Source organism: Microtus pennsylvanicus, chromosome 3 (assembly GCF_037038515.1).
Source record: "Microtus pennsylvanicus isolate mMicPen1 chromosome 3, mMicPen1.hap1, whole genome shotgun sequence".
Classification (NCBI taxonomy): domain Eukaryota; kingdom Metazoa; phylum Chordata; class Mammalia; order Rodentia; family Cricetidae; genus Microtus; species Microtus pennsylvanicus.
The window spans coordinates 114,483,708-114,501,906 of NC_134581.1; the positions used below are offsets into that span (position 1 = coordinate 114,483,708).

Consider the following 18,199-nt stretch of genomic DNA (forward strand, 5'->3'; position numbering starts at 1 on the left):
GAAGAATTACAGCTCAAAGGCCCAGCAAATATATTCGACAAAATTATAGAAGAAAACTTTCCCAACCTAAACAAGGATAATCCTATGAAGGTACAAGAAGCATACAGAACACCAAATAGACAGGATCAAAAAAAAAATCCCCTCGCCATATAATAATCAAAACATACAGAATAAAGAAAGAATATTAAGAGCTACAAAGAAAAAAGGTCAAATAATATATAAAGGTAAACCTAACAGAATTACACCTGAGTTCTCTATGGAAACCATGAAATCCAGAAGGTCTTGGATAGATGTACTGCAGAAACTAAGAGACCACGAATGCAAGCCCAGACTACTATACGCAGCCAAGCTTTCTTTCACTATCAATGGAGAAAACAAGATATTCCAGGAAAAAAATTTTTTTTAAAATAAGTAGCCACAAACCCAGCCTTACAGAAAGTACTAGAAGGAAAATCACAACCCAAGGAAGCCAACAACGCCCACAATAACTCAGATATCTAACAGCCCTCCACCAGCACATCTCAAAGAAGGGAAACAAACAAACTCTACCACCAAAAAAAATAAATAAATAAAAAATAACTGGAGTTAACAACCACTGGTCATTAATATCACTTAATATCAATGGACTCAATTCACCTATTAAAAGGCATAGGTTAAGAGAATGGATGCAAAAGCAGGACCCAGCATTCTGGGTTTTTACAAGAAACACACCTCAACCACAAAGGCGACATTACTTCAGATTATAAAACTGGGAAAGGTTTTTCAATCAAACGGACCTAAGAAACAAGCGGGTATGGCTATACTAATATCTAACAAAATTGGCTTCAAACTAAAATCAATCAGAAGAGATGGAAATGAACACTTTATACTCAAAACAGGAACAATTCACCAAGATGAAGTCTCAATTCTGAATATCTATGCCCCTAATATAAAAGCACCCACATATGTAAAAGAAACATTACTAGAACGCAAAGCACACATCAAACCACACACACTAATAGTAGGAGACTTCAACAATCCTCTCTCATCAATGGACAGGTCAATCAGAGAGAAACCTAACAGAGAAATAAGAGAACTAACAGAGGTAATGAATCAAATGGACTTAAAAGACATCTATAGAACATTCAACCCAAATTGGAAAGAATATACCTTCTCAGCATCTCATGGAACCTTCTCAAAAACTGATCACATACTCAGTAACAAAGCAAACTTCGACAGATCCAAAAAAATTTTAGTAATCACCTGTGGCTTACCAGATCACCATGGAATAAAGTAAGAATTCAACAACAATTCTAATCCCAGAAAATCTACAAACTCATCAAAACTGAACAGTCAACTACTCAACCACCCCTGGGTCAGGGAAGAAATAAAGAAAAAAATTAAAGTCTTCCTTGAATTCAATGAAAAAAAAAGACACAACATACTCAAACCATGTTTGGGACACTATGAAAACAGTGCTAAGAGGAAATTTCATAGCACTAAGTTCCCACATTAAAAAAAAAAAATGAAGAAAGCTCACATTAGAGACCTAACAGCACACCTGAAAGCTCTAGGGGAAAAAAAAAAAAAGAAGCAGACTCACCCAGGAGGAGTATAAGACTGGATATAATCAACTGGGGGCTGAAATCAACAAAATAGAAACACAGAAAACAAGCCAAAGAATCAATGAAACAAAGAGCTGGTTCTTTGAGAAAATCAACAAGATTGACAAACCCCTATGCAAACTAATCAAAAGGCAGAGAGAGATCCTGAAAGTTAACAAGATTAGAAATGAAAAGGGGGACATAACCAGAGACACAGAGGAAATTCAGAGAAACATTAGGTCTTACTACAAAAGCATACATGCCACAAAGTTGGAAAATGTATAAGATATGAACTTGGTTTTAGATAAATACCATATAGCAAAATTGAATCAATTTAAATAGACCTATAAGTCATGAGGCAATAGAAGCTGTCATAAAAAATGTCCCAAACAAAAAAAAGCCCAGGACCAGATGGTTTTAAAGCAGAATTTTACCAGAACTTCCAAGAAGAGCTGATCTCTATCCTCCTTAATGTGTTTCAAATGAGTCATTGCCAAACTCTTTTTATGAAGCTACAGTTACCCTGATACCAAAACCACGCAAAGACTCAACCAAGCAAGAGAATTACAGACCAATCTCGCTCATGAACATCGATGCAAAATTTCTCAATAAAATACTGGCAAACTGAATCCAAGAACACATCAAAAAAATTATCCATTACGATCAAGTAGGCTTCATCCCAGAGATGCAGGGCTGGTTCAACATACAAAAAAATCTATCAATGTAATCCATCATATAAATAAACTAAAAGAAAAAAAACATATGATCATTTCATTAGCTGCTGAAAAAACATTTGACAAAATTCAACATCCCTTTATGATAAAGGACTAGGAGAGATTAGGGATACAAGGATCATATCTAAATATATCAAAACCAATATACAGCAAGCCAACAGCTAATATCAAATTAAATGGAGAGAAACTCAAAGCCATTTCACTAAAGTCAGGAACAAGACAAGGCTGTCCACTCTCTCCATACCTCTTCAATATAGTTCTTGAAGTTGTAGCAATAGCAATAAGACAACATAAAGAGATTAAGGGGATTCGAATCGGAAAGAAGTCAAACTTTCGTTATTTGCAGATGATATAATAGTGTACATCAGTGACCCAAAAAACACTACCAAAGAACTTCTACAGCTGATAAATACCTTCACTGATGTGGCAGGATACAAGATCAACTCAAAAAAAATCAGTAGTCCTCCTACACAGAAAGGATAGAGAAGCAGAGAGGGAAACAGAGAAGCATCACCTTTCACAATAGCCACAAACAGCATAAAGTATCTTGGGGTAGCACTAACCAAGGTAGTGAAAGATCTATTTGACAAGAACTTTAAGGCTTTGAAGAAAGAAATTGAAGAGGATACCAGAAAATGGAAGGATCTCCCATGCTCTTGGATGGGTAGAATCAACATAGTAAAAATGGCAATTCTACCAAAGGCAATCTATAAATTCAACACAATCCCCATTAAAATCCCAACAAAATTCTTCACAGACCTTGAGAGAACAATAATCAACTTTATATGGAAAAACAAATAACCCAGAACAGCCAAAACAATCTTATACAATAAAGCTACCAGAGGCATTACCATCCCTGACTTCAAACTCTATTACAGAGCTACAGTATTGAAAACAGCTTGGTATTGGCATAAAAACAGAGATGTTGACCAATGGAATCGAATTGAAAATCTGGATATTAACCCACAAACCTATGAACATCTGATTTTCGATAAAGGAGCTAAAAGTATACGATGGAAGAAGGCATCTTCAACAAATGCTGCTGGCGTAACTGGATGTCAACCTGTAGAAGAATGAAAATAGATCCATATCTATCAGCATGCACAAAACTCAAGTCCAAATGGATTAAAGACCTCAATAGAAATCTGACTACACTGAACCTGATAGACGAGAAAGTGGGAAGTAGACTGCAACACATGAGCACAGGAGACCACTTCCTATGTATAACCCCAGTAGCACAGACAACAAGAGCAACATTGAATAAATGGGACCTCCTGAAACTGAGAAGCTTCTGCAAAGCAAAGGACACTGTCATTCAGATAAAAAGGCACTCTACTGAATGAAAGATCTTCACCAACCCTGCATGAGACAAAGGTCTAATCTCCAAAACATACAAAGAACTCAAGAAACTGGACATTAAAAAAATTCTAATTAACCCAATTAAAAAATGGGGTACTGAACTGAAAAGAGAATTCTCATCAGACGAAGTTCAAATGGTCAAAAGACACTTCAGGCCATGTTCAACTTCCTTAGCGATAAGGGAAATGCAAATCAAAACAACTTTGAGATACCATCTTACACCTGTCAGAACGGCTAAAATCAAAAACACCAATGATAGCCTATGCTGGAGAGGATGTAGAGTAAGGGGAACACTGATCTATTGCTGGTGGGAATGCAAACTTGTGCAACCACTTTGGAAATCAGTGTGGCAGTTTCTCAGGAAATTGGGAATCAACCTACCTCAGGATCCAGCAATACCACTCTTGGGAATATACCCAAGAGATGCCCAATTATATAGTTCAACTATGTTCATGGCAGCATAATTTGTAATAGCGAGAACCTGGAAGCAACCTAGATGCCCCTCAATGGAAAAATGGATAAAGAAAGTATGGAATATATACACATTAGAGTACTAATCAGCGGTAAAAAACGACATCTTGAATATTGCATGCAAATGGATGGAAATAGAAAACACTATCCTGAGTGAGGTAACCCAGACCCAAAAAGATGAATATGGTATGTACTCACTCATTAGTGGACCCTAGCCATAAACAAAGGACATTGAGCCTATAGTTGACAAGGCTAAAAAAGCCCCCCCAAAAAAGTGCACCCAAAGATAAACATATATAGTTCCTCCTGGAAATTGGAAGCAAACAAGATCACCGGGCAAAAGTTTGGAGAATGGGGGTGGGAGTAGGGGTGGGGGTAAGGATGAGGGAAGGGGTGAGGGGGGGAGAGAAGGGAGAAGGGAAAGACTGGGGAGAGCTTGGGGGAGTGGGAGGGTGGAGATGGAGGAAGGGCAGATATAGTAGCAGGGAAGAAGATATCTACATTAAGGGAGCCATTTTAGAGTTGGCAAGAGACTTGGCTCTAGAGGGGAACCCAGGTGTCCATGGGGATGTCCCCAGGTACATCATTGGGCAGCAGAGGAGAGGGTGCCTGAACTGGCCTTCCCCCACTACCACACTGATGATTATCTCGAATATCACCATGTTACGCCAGATGGAGACAGAGACAGAGACCCTCATCAGAGCAACAGACTGAGCTCCCAAGGTCCAATGAAAAGCAGAAGGAGGGAGAAGACGAGCAAGGAAGTCAGGACCACGAGGGGTTGGTCCACCCACTGAGACAGTATGCCTAATCTAATGGGAGCTCACCAAATCTAGCTGGACTGGGACCGAACAAGCATGTGGTCAAACCGGACTCTCTGAATGTTTCTGCCAATGGGGGCAGACTGAGAAGCCATTGATAATAGCACTGGGACCTGTTTCTACTGCATGTGCTGGCTTTTTGGGACCCTATTTGGATGCACACCTTCCTAAGCCTGGGTGGAGGGGGGAGGACCTTGGACTTCTCACAGGGCAGAGTACCCTGTCCTCTCTTAAGGAGGGAGGGTATTGGAGGAGGGTGAGTGGGGGAGCGGGAGGGGAATAGGAGGAGGGGTGGAAGTGTACATTTTTGAATGGAAAAATAAAAAAAGAACAAAAACTGTACAATAAACACTGTTTTAATGAGTCAGTAGGAAGAAGAATAAAGAAAACAATTAGGATTCTTTTTTTCTCCTTAAATTCTGGTCCAGTTGTCTAGGGATGAAACAGAAAAAGATGGCAGCCAACACTCACCTCTAAGTTAAAACTATACCTTAACTAGTGCTACAAAATATGCATCTTTGGACTGGCTGTCAGTGTGACAGGGAATGCTAGCCATCCATGAGTTTTGACTAAGATGCCTGACTTTCCAAAAGCAGAAATGTAGAGAACATATTCCAAAGGTATCTATTTAAACAGCAGTGGTCAAACATTTTCTGTCAAAATGTCTCATGCTGAAATGCTTTTTATGGTTTGCAGGTCATCTAGTCTCTGGCAGACTATTGATCCCATCGCAGCATGAAAACCTACAGAGGCAATTTACAGGCGAGTACAGCTGTATTTTTTTTTTTTAAAAAAAAAACAACTGTGTATGGAAGACTGGGTTTAGCATAGTGAACTGACAGCCTTCACTATAGTAAACTCTATAAAAGCAACCACCTTTTCTGTTCTGATCTACTACACAGAGCATGCCCAGAACAGAGCTGGTAAACGGCAGGCAAGCAATGAAGACTAACAGAATGAGTTATTTTAAAAAGAAAATTCAAAAACAATCTGTTTATTAATCTCTAACCAATTTAATTTCCATTTCTACAAACAATAAATAGTCACTAGAGAAGTAGAGAGAAGTAGTTACTATATTGTATCTAAAAGTTGACCTAAAAGTCAAAACTGAACGATACAACAACCTTCAGCAAATCCCCAAGAAAGTGGCAAACACAGAATCTAACCCAGCAACTATATTCTAGGAATGTAGCAGGGAACTTTTGTATAAAAAACAAATCTGGAGTCAGGGAAATGGCTTAGCAGGTTTTTGCCACACAAGTGAAAAGACCTGAGTTGGGTTCCGCAGAACCCAATAAAGCTCGATGCGGTATGATACATACATAACCTCAGGATTCTTATGGCAAGACTGAATGTATAGACAAGAGAATCCCTGAAGGCTCACATTAGCTGGCCTAGTGTATATGGCAGCAACCAATAGATCCTGTCTAAAGCACAGTAGAAGGCTAATACACAAATGCACATATGCACACATATCTTTTAATGGAATGGGAAGAAAGAGGAGGCAGAAAAAGAGCTAGGGTAGTCTAAACTCAAAATGGAGCCAACACAAATTGCTTCTTACATTAAAACACCAGTGACAAAAGTGTTCTCTTGAGATGCTGTCACAGCAGAATCCAGCGGCCATCATAGCTGATTATGGTGAATAAAAGGGCAAGAGGTTGAGGACCAGGAAGAAAAACTTATTTGAACAAATAAAATCCTCCAATAAACAAATGAGATTTTATAGACCACATAGAATGAAAATACTTTCTTGGTGAAATGTACTTCTGCTTCACTTTTACTCACTCAATCAAATGGCCTAATTCTCAAACAAGAGAATTCACATTTACAAAGATTCCCATACTATAGTAATTTCTATTACAGAAAACTTAATACTCACAGACTTTCTAATATCTTTGGAAGATAAGTCAATCAACTTCTTATTCATGGACCATTCTTCATCAGATTCCATTATGGCTTTCTAGGAAACAACCATTCGAAAAACAAAACAAAACAGAAAAAAATCAATAGAGTAGCAAACACAAAGAGACATGTTTTATTGTTGCTTTGTTTTTTAGGTGAATGCAGATTTCAGTACATAGGACAGACTTGTTATGAATGGGTAAAAGCCTTAATTAGAGGATTTAAAACTAGAACTACTTAATGTTTTAAAGACCAAATTTTAGTCAGAGATAATATTGTTTTATTTCCTAACTCTATAGTGACTACCTCAACTTCATGTGAAAAAAAGCTATCCTTGAGAAGAGTAAATAATTTAAGATAAACACAAATTTCACAAATTTCTTTTTGAATGCATAGAAATCTACTCAAATAAGTTCATTTTACTAGTTCTCCTCTGAACAAAAAAAGAAATGTATATTATTTGTGAGTATCAAAAACTATTTAGGACCAAACAACTGGTAGTAAACATTTTGAGAAAAATTATTCTTAAAACTAAAGTCTACTTTTTAAAAGTAGGGATAAAAATACATAGAAATGGAATTTTAAGGCTTTAAGGCTTCCTAAGTTAAAAAGTATAGGTACTATTTGTAAAATAATCTTTTTTATTTTTTACTTTTGGCTACCATTAAGGAACACATTTTAAGGTGAAATTACCATTCAATTAAATCCAATTTAAAGTATGTCAGACAGGCTGTTATTCCCAATTTACAACTGCATGAAGTCATTTTTCTAGAGTTATATTTGGAAGTACCTGGTAAAACAATGACTTCACTAGAGGTATTAAAACAGAAACTGTAAGTCACTGTTGATGGTTTATTTATAGGTCTAAGCAAACCTCGTTAAACAAAAAGTTCAAAATTCATTATATAGAAATGTATTTAGAATATTTTATGCTTACCTCATTTCTTTGTATAAAATTTGGTATGACTATATTTTTAAAAAATACATTACTACACATATATTCACCCACAATTCAATGTAAAAATAATAAAAATATACAAAAAAAACTGTTTATAATACCTTAAAATAGATGGGAGCCATATCACCCATTTCCCTTGGAAGAGGGATACACTCATAAACCATATGATACTGCTTCTTCATGCCCATGTTAGTCTCTAAAAAGATACAATCCAATCCTTTTTCTTCAAACATCTTTACCAATGATTTCCTAAACATCTAGAAGATGGGAAAAATATGACAGACATATATTCAAAAATTACTACACATTCGCAAAGGTTTTTAATCTCAAAAACCACTGGTTAGATGAAACAATTTGAGATAATGAATTGCATTAAAGGCAAATTTTTCTTCAAGCTCAACTAAAAAATACTATACAATTTGAATCGTTCTCATTTGCAATTGTGGTTGTTCAAGAATGCTTTGATGAAACTATCTGAACATTTTCTGCCAAGCATAAGGTCAAATCCAGTGTTTTCAGGTACTTAAAAAGAAAATCATTGAAAAAGAGCTCCTTCATTTTCAAGCAATACTCTTGTATTAAGTCAAATCACTTTTCAAAGTATATCTAACAAAAAAAGCATAGAGGACTAGTCACCAGAGCATGATTAGTTTGAGAGTCATACATATGTGAAGGTAACATCAAAAACTTCTTCAGCTCCACTGCTGCAGACGTCTCAGCATGGCACTCTCCACACCTGTGCAATGTCTAATGGTTTCCTTCCACAAGAACTACAATGACATCATTTGTATACAGATTGGCTTTTCCTCTCTGTTTTCTAAAATACCACTGGCTCAATGAAGTCTGCAGACAAGAATGCAGCCTATAGTAGAAAACAGTACACCGTTGGGTATAGCACCTAAAATGCCATGTTCATGTGTTGACTTCCTAGGGCACTGAAAAAATGCTTCAACCACCTTGAGGTTTTTCACCACTTAATTCCTCACAGAAAAATCCAACATACATATAAGATTCTTGTAATTGAATGTTTTTTTGCACTGTATTTTATTGTAAGTTAAATCAATTTTTCATAAATTTTTAAATGTACCCCAGAAAAGTCCTCTAATAACCCTGAAGACCAGAGTTTCATATTTTACATAAAATTACCTAGTGTCACCAGCACTTCCATTTTCACATAAAAAATATTCTGTCTTTGTTGCTAATTATGTTTGGCTTTTGACACAACAACATAATTGTTCCATGAACTTTTAAAGTATCAACCTCAAAATTCAAAGAAATAAGAGACTGTATTTCATAAAATGCAGGCAAACATGTCCTCTTTTGGCATTTTATCCATATTCTCTAAAACTAATATATACTGTCATCTATGTGACATCTTACAACTTCACATTTTCTATCTTGGGTGCTGACAGCACTTATCATGCTTTCTTTCTTGGTCGATATGAGGTCTTGAAATAATTCAGCAACAATTTAACCCATACGATGCCTTTCAATCTCTCAAAGTATCAGCCACAAAACTATATAACTAACTCATGTAACTGACTTCATTGCCAGAGTATGCTATAAAGAGAACCAAGAAGAAACGGGAGCTGATATGGCAGCACAATCACCACAGTCAGAGGGCAAACAGTAATTGCTGCCTGTAAAACTCTGACTCCACATATTTTCATTCTTTGGAACTTCTTTCTTCTAATATTTAGTAACAATTATTATCTCAAGCTGCACAAAGCACTAATTATAAATTGAATTGATTTTTAAAATTACTTTGTTAGTTCTCTCAGTAAACAAAAGATTTCAAAACAAGAACATGGAGAAAATAATAGTAAGAGAAGGAAACATAATGATCTTACAGACACCTAAAAATTGTTAAGTAGAAATATCAAACATGTTTGAATTTATCATAATAATCTGCAAAACCTCCTCATGAGCCTTGCAGACAATGAGCATGACAGTACTGACCTGAATCTCCTCCCAGATATCTTCATCCAACATTGTAGCTGCTTGAAGATGCTGCAGAGGGACTATGAGGCAGTGGCCCTCAGTAAGAGACCGGAAATTGGGTAAACATAAATAAACCTAGGGGCAAATTTTAATGATGTATTATTTAGTTATGATTATAACAGATGAGAATACAGTAGTGAAACCATGAGTATTTAAAAAGGCAGATTTGCTTTTATAAACTAGTTTTATTTCAATACTCTCAAAGATGCTATTTATACTTAAAACGCCACAGAAATAGTTTTTAATAAACTCGAAATTTAGAGCATGAGTCTCAGTTTTCATTGATAGACATCAAAAACTAAGATTTACCAAAAAAGGACAAGAACAAATGCCACTTTATCTTTTATCTGAGGGAACTATATACTTACAAACATTAAAAACAACAATTTTTGAAAAATAAAAAGACACAATGTAAATCTTATGAATGGAAGTTCTTGGAAGAACTGCACCTTATGCTGTTTAGAGCTAATGAAGCAGACAGAGCTGAACTTGTTGAGGAGTTGTAAAGTGCTACAAGTCAAGAACCAAATTACCCTGAGCTAACATTGTACCCCTTAGTAGACAGTCATTTTTTTCCTTCTTGTGTAAGACCTAACATCCCTGTAATCAATAGGCAAACCTTCCAGAATGTCTAAAAAGCTAAAAAGCTTCAGATTGCTGAGATTTCCTGGCTGTTCTATAACTTACCTACCTGCTGTTTTCATAAACATACATGAAAATTATCTTGGTGGGTTTTTTTCCTTGATCTGTTATTCTAATTAAGAAATTGCTACCGCCCTGGAATATGGAACTTGAGGTGACCTAGATCAGTGTTTTTGGGCTATGGTCATTCAAGCTTGGCTCTAGAAAAAAAGCTTTTTGTTTTTGTTTTCTTTTGTTGACAGTGTAAACTATGTGTATCAGCAATTTCTCTAATTATGGAAGAAAACTGAGTTAACTAACGGAAAGAAAATGATTCCTGGATAACTTTACCTTTATGGTTGAACTCTATATACATATATGAATTATCTATAACCCAGAACTACTTTTTTATTATATACAAGGAGATATTCATATGTATATGAGTGATGAGAAAGATAATATATAAATATGAATGTTCCCTAAACTATTACTTCCTAAAACCAGAACTTCTTCATTCAACCTCAGTCACCCATTCTCATTTAATCCACTCCAGTATTTTTTTTCCCCTTAACCAGGGTTTTTCTGTGTGGTTCTGGCTGTCCTAAAATTCTCTGTAGACCATGCTGGCCTCAAGTTGAGAGATCTGTTGGACTCTGCCTCCAAGTGCCAGGATTACAGGAGGGCTACTCTAGGTGTTTCTCTTTTTTCTGTTCCCTATCAAGACTTTTCATTCACTGGTGCCTCAGACAAGATTTCTAGAACGTGTTTTCAAAATAAAACCTTCCATGATTTTGTTCTCACTTTATGACAATATCCTTCTGAACCAGGGTAAAGTTTAATTTGCTAATTTTATTATATTTCAATAGAATAAAAACTTCAGAAGTACAACTACCTACAGCACTTGCCTAGATGGAGCCCTAGATTCACATCTTAATAATACTGCCCCCACCTAATCCTTAAAAGAATAAACATTTTTAAATGAACTAATTTTTATAATGTAAAAAAATAGTCATCAACCAAGTATTTATTGAATAAATGATTATGATATACTGTGAAGATAAGATGCTTGGAATACAATGGTGAGCAAAGTTACCTATTTCTGTACTCCTGAAGCTTCAAAACATTGGGAAAAACCCAACCAAGGTAAAATATCTGCAATAAGTTTTCAAACTATGACACAGTCTACAAGAATTCAAATACACTCTATTACTATGAGGAAGTAAGTAAAGAAATGAAAGCTGCTTTAGATAAAGACTCTAAGGGAAGATTTTAATGCTGATTTCAATTCAATCATTAGATCATAAAGATAGAAAACAGAAAAGCCAGAATTATATTGTCAACAAAATTGAATTATGTTCTCCATCAAAGTCCCTAAGAATTATGGTAACTTAGAAAACAAAAACATATGAAAAATCAAGATAAATAAAAACTTTAAAAAATTTTCTAAAAATCTGAAGAGCGAACAAATTTGCATATACTGACCTATACCTTGTCTGTTTTATTTCTTACCTTCACACCAATGGCAACAATGAGATGCTTGGGAAACTGAGAACTATCAAAACAGTACAGACATCTGGCCATCTGTGCAGTAAGACTCTGGTGTTCGGCAATCGCTTTCCTCCTCTGGCTTTCTTCTCTTTCTCCAAAACGCTCTTTTTCAGCTGCTTTGGAGACAAACATGTCATCCAGAGTATAATGGTCTCCATCTGGTTTTCCCATGAACTGAAATATAAAAATAATAATCGTAGGACACAGAAAGTGATAGTTAATATTTTGTTGAAAAATGGTATTCTAAAGTATGCAAGTAATATAAGGCAATCTATGATATTTTAATGATTAAAATTAAGCTTGAGGTAAAAAAAAATTCATCTATCATTACTGAGGCCATCATCAACCTCATCATAGCTAAAGTCACTGACTTACTAACTTATTCCATTTAATTTTTTTTATCTACTACTATAATATGGAAACCATTACTATGCTCACTTAAGCTGTAAAGGAACAAAAATACAGAAGTCAAACTGCTGGAAAACTCAGCTTATATAACACATAAAAATTAAATACTGCTCTGCTTTTCTAACTCCTTCTCAACATTTGGTCAAACACAAAACACAAATTTTATGTCCCTACTTAAAAATCCTTAAAGAGCTCTATATTGTATACAAGGTCAAATACAAACTTTCTTACAGCTTGGAAAAATGCTAGATACAAAAAAATTGTAGTTATTAGAAGCTGTCAAAATAATCAATGTAAAATTCTATCTCCTATCTATTTACCCTAGAGCTTTTTATGGAATATATCTACACTCTCTCAATTCCTTATTTTACAATGATCACAACAATATTCTCTGTCTTCTTAGGTTATTCCTACAACACATAGCTAACAAAGTAAATAAATACTAATAACCTAAAGCAACAGATCTCATAAACAAAAAAGCTTTACATAATCTAGCATTAATAACCTTTCCTAACACATCCGGCCACACCTATTCACTCTCTGTATTCTAGAGAGTTTTAGCCTTCCCAGGTACTGCTGCCATTCAGCTTGCACATGCTCTGACCAATTCTCTCCATGCTGCCATCTTTCAGCTGTACTTTTAGATTCAGTTGTCATCCCCAGAAAGAAATTTCCTCGGATATTCATGCCCCGCCAAAGTATTACGATCAGTCTACTCATAATGACTACACTGTGTTAATAATATTCATTGGCTTATTTTTCCCCTTACTAAATTATTCCCTACACAATCTACTAGCCTCATGCCCTATCCCAAAAAACTACTTGAAAAATCATCAAACACAAAACTGTAACAAAATACTTGAATTTTAGCATAATTGAAAAACAATTTAAAGGCAGAATACTTAAGTAAAAGGACATTTTTAATCAAAGATTATGAAAGATAAAAAATGCTAGTTGTGTATGGTAGTCAGAGGCAGGCATATCTCTGTGAGTTCAAGGCTAACCTGCTCAGTACAGTGGGTTTCAAGTCATTCAGCACTACATAGTGAAACCGAATCTCTAAAGAAAAAAGTCACATAGAGACACAAAATTCCTAAAATTTCTGTGCCTAATAACAAAAATTTTAAAATACACAATGCAAAAACTCAATGGTACAGAAGAAAAAATAAAACAGACAATTCAGAGACTTAAGCATCATTTTATAATTGCTGAATAAGTAGAGAATCAAGAGACAGAATAGAGACTTTAACAAGCTATGAACCAATATGATCTAATTAACAATGACAAAGGTCCCATTAGGCAAGAAAGTGAATGCTTTTCCAAGAATGCAGAATGTTCACCAAGATGACATTCTGGATCACAAATAAATCTCAATCACTTTAAAGAGTCTAGAATGTACCCAGAAATGCCGTTAATATAACTGCCAACCAAGACTACATGGAACACATTTTTGCTGTTTTCTAAGATTCTCATTATGTAGCTCAAGCTGGACTTGAACTTCTGACCCTCTTGTCTGAGCCTCCTGATTGCTGAGATTACATGGAGAATGCAAATTTGTTGATCTTAAAACTTACTATGAACTACAGGAATTAAAACGCTACAATAATGGCACAAACTCATGGATTAATGGGACAGAATATAAAACCCAGAAATTAAAACAAACATACATCGTCAAATAAACACACACAGAGTCAAGTAAACATATACATTCATGGCCAAATAAATACATGTATACATGGCCAAATGACTTTGGACAAGGGTATCAAAATCATTTAATGAAAAAATGATAATTTTAAATAAATGGTTTAATCAGTAGAATTTTATGGAGATGTGAAGAAAATTGAAATCATGACATTTGCATGAAAGTAAAAACAACCAGAGATCATGTTAAATATTAAATGCAATAAGCAAGAGTTAGAAAGACACTACATGTTCTCTCTTATATATGGCACTTAGATTTAAAAGTGTGCATGTGTGTGTTTATCATAAGACTAGAAATAGATCTGAGGAGGGAGAAATGTTTAAGGGAGAGGAACTTGGGGAACATGTGTAATAAGATAGTAGAAAGTACAGTTATCTGAGGAAAGAAAAGAAACCAGGCAGAAGGGTACAAAGTGACAGGGACATAGGATCAGATAAAAGAATAGAATGAATACAAAGTCTAAAGAGATAACTGTATGAAAATGCCATAATAAAATCCATTATCCTGTATGTAAATTGCAAATGTTAATAAAAAGGAGAGGAAAAATAATTTCAATTTTAGATCCAGTATTTTTCATAAATGGTTTTTAGAAGTCCTACATCATATACAAAAACGAATCAAAAATATAAACATAAAATCTAAACCTTGAGGCTGGAGAGGTGGCTCTAAGGTTAAGAGCATCGACTGCTCTTGTAGAGAGCACAGGTTCCAATCCCAGCATCCATACAGTAGTTCACAACCATCTGTACCTCCTATTCTAGGGGAGGTTATACTTCTTGTGATCTCTGTAGGCATCAGGCACACATAAACATCCATAATGGCAAAAAGAGTGCATAAAATAAATCTAAAAAAAACTAAACCTTTCAAATTCTTAAAAGATGTAGTATTTATATAAAAATGGCCCCCATAGGATTATAGAGAGTGGTACTACTAGGAGGTGTGGTCTTTCTGGAGGAAGTGCACCATTAAGGGCAGGCTTTGAGAACTCAAATGCTCAAGCCAGGTCTAGTGAGACATTCACTTCCTGATGATCTTAGCTCTTTCTCCAGTACCATGTCTGCACACACACTATCATGCATTCTACCATGACAATAATGGCCTAAATCTCTGAAACTGGAAGTCAGTTAAAATTAAATATTTTTCCTTATAAGGGTTGCCATAGTCACTGTGTCTCTCTGCACAGCAAGAGACCCTAACTAAAAGAGAAGTTGGTACCAGAGACTGGGTTATTGGAGATTGGGTTATTGTCAGTAATTGACCTGACTATGTTTTTGTTTGGAGGAATTTGGGCTTTGGTACTCTGGGTTAGGAAAGCTATAAAATGCTCTAAGTGCTGTTTATGGGGCCAATTAAAAAATGGGGCACTGAACTGAACAGAGAATTCTCAACAGAAGAAGTTCAAATGGCCAAAAAACACTTAAGGTCGTGCTCAACTCCCTTAGCAATCAGGGAAATGCAAATCAAAACAACTTTGAGATATCATCTTACACCTGTCAGAATGGCTAAAGTCAAAAACACCAAGGATAGCCTTTGCTGGAGAGGCTGTGGAGGAAGGGGTACCCTCATCCATTGCTGGTGGGAATGCAATCTTGTGCAACCACTGTGGAAGTCAGTGTTTCGGTTTCTCAGGAAATTCCGGATCAACCTACCCCTGGACCCAGCAATACCACTCTTGGGAATATACCCAAGAGATGCCCTATCATATGACAAAAGCATTTGTTCAACTATGTTCATAGCAGTATTATTTGTAATAGCCAGAACCTGGAAACAACCTAGATGCCCTTCAATGGAAGAATGGATGAAGAAAGTATGGAATATATACACACTAGAGTACTACGCTGCGGTAAAAAACAATGACTTCTCGAATTTTGCGTGCAAATGGATGGAAATAGAAAACACTATCCTGAGTGAGGTATCCCAGACCCAAAAAGATGAACATGGGATGTACTCACTCATAATTGGTTTCTAGCCATAAATAGGGGTCACGGAATTTACAATTGGTGAATCTAAAGAAGCTAAGTAAGAAGGTAAACCCAAGGAAAAACATATAGTTATCCTCTTGGCTAAGGGAAGTAGACAAAATTGCCAGGGAGAAAATTGGGATCTTGGGGGTGGGGTGGGATGGGGGTAAGAGGAGCTGGGGAGAGAAAAGGTAGAAGGGAAGGAGGGGGGGACTTGGGGAAACAGGAGGATTGGGATAAAGGAAGGTTGGATAGGGGAGCACGGAAGCACAATTCTTAGTTAAGGGAGCCACTTTAGGGTGGGCAAGAGACTTGACCCTAGAGGGGCTCCCAGGTGCCCAAGCCGAGGTCCCCAGTTAGTTCCTTGGGCAGCTGAGGATAAGGAACCTGAAATGACCCTAGCCTAGCGCAATACTGATGAATATCTTGCATATCATCATAGAACCTTCATCTGGTGATGGATGGAGATAGAGACAGAGACCCACACTGGAGCACTGGACTGAGCTCTTCAGGTTCCAATGAGGAGCAGAAGGAGGGAGAACATGAGCAAAGAAGTTGGGACCACGAGGGGTGCACCCACCCACTGAGACAGTGGAGCTGATCTACTGGGAGCTCACCAAGGCCAGCTGGACTGTGACTGAAAAAGCATGGGATAAAACTGGACTCTCTGAACATGGCGAACAATGAGGGCTGATGAGAAGCCAAGGACAATGGCACGTGGTTTTGATCCTACTTAATGTGCTGGCTTGGTGGGAGCCTAGCCAGTTTGGATGTTCACCTTCCTAGATATGGACGGAGGGGGAAGGACCTAGGACTTACCACAGGGCAGGGAACCCTGACTGCTCTTTGGACTGGAGAGGGAGGGGGAGAGGAGTGGGGAGAGGGGGAGAAGGGTGGGAGGAGGGGGAGAAGAGTGGGAGGAGGGAGAGGGAAATGGGAGGCTGGGAGGAGGTGGAAACTTGTTTTATTTTTTTATTCTCCTTTTATCAATAAAAAAATAAAATAAAATAAATTTTAAAAAATTTTAAAAAAAAAGAATAAAAGATTGGCACTGTTTCCATCTTCCTTAGTAGCTGATGGAGGAGGGTCTATGTGCTACTTTCATTGGTTAATAAAGAAACTGCCTTGGCCCTGATAGGACAGCAAATTAGGTAGGTGGAGTAGATAGAACAGAATGCTGGGAAGAAGGTTAAGCCAGTTGCCATAATTCTCCTCTCTGAGACAGACGCAGGTTAAGATCTTTCCTGGTAAGCCACCTTGTGGTGCTACACAAATTACTAAATATGGGTTAATCAAGATGTGAGAGTTAGCCAGTAAGAGGCTAGAGCTAATGGGCCAAGCAGTGTTTAAAAGAATACAGTTTCCATGTAATTATTTTGGATATAAAGCTAGCTGTGCGGGAGCTGGGCGGGAACGCAGCCTGCCGCTCCTTGCTCCTTACTACAAGTAGCGCCAAAAAAATTAACATCTCCATTAAGACAAGAAACAAGAACAGAGCAATATTTGTGCCAAAAGTGGGTGCAGGCTCACCGAAGCCTAGGAATCAGAAACCTCTCCGGGTCCAACTCCAACCCAGGGACTTCTGCAGGAGGGAATCCGACCAGGATTTACAGATTTAGGTCAAAGCCAGCAACCTAGGCCAAAGTTGCCCTGATGCAAGAATTTCACCTTGGGCAACAAATTCCACAGGAGTGGGACTGGACAGGCCACCTAGGACAGAGACGGCCTAAGGAAACAAGCTATACCAGGAGCAGAAGCCAGGAGCAAATCCATTCCTGGGAGCCTATCTAGTCCCAGAACCTGGAGGATAAGGATTGAGCAAACCACCAGATCCAGAGTCAGTGATCTCCACCAAATGGACTTAACAGACATCTATAGAATATTCCATCCAAACTGAAAAGAATATACCTTTTTCTCAGAAAGTCATGGAACCTTCTCAAAAATTGACCATATACTTGATAACAAAACACACCTCAACAAATACAAAAAACTTGGAATAACCCAATGTTCCTTATCACATCACCATGGCATAAAACTAGAAGTCAACAGCAATACGAATTCCAGAAAACCCACAAACACATGGGAATTAAACAATTCTCACCTGAATTATCAATGGGTCAAGGAAGA

The 18,199-nt window shown here is 36.9% G+C and overlaps 1 protein-coding gene across 2 annotated transcripts in view; it reads right to left on the reverse strand.

The window, feature by feature from the left end:
• Nucleotides 1-18,199, reverse strand: part of Cwf19l2 (CWF19 like cell cycle control factor 2) — a 69,758-nt gene that overhangs the window by 11,159 nt on the left and 40,400 nt on the right. For both annotated transcript variants that reach the window (XM_075966897.1, XM_075966898.1), the window contains exons 13-16: nt 11,963-12,175; nt 9,791-9,907; nt 7,933-8,088; nt 6,851-6,931 (exon numbers count right to left, since the gene is read on the reverse strand). In XM_075966897.1, the coding sequence (XP_075823012.1) occupies nt 6,851-6,931; nt 7,933-8,088; nt 9,791-9,907; nt 11,963-12,175 (567 nt within the window). The remainder of the gene's footprint in view (nt 1-6,850; nt 6,932-7,932; nt 8,089-9,790; nt 9,908-11,962; nt 12,176-18,199) is intronic.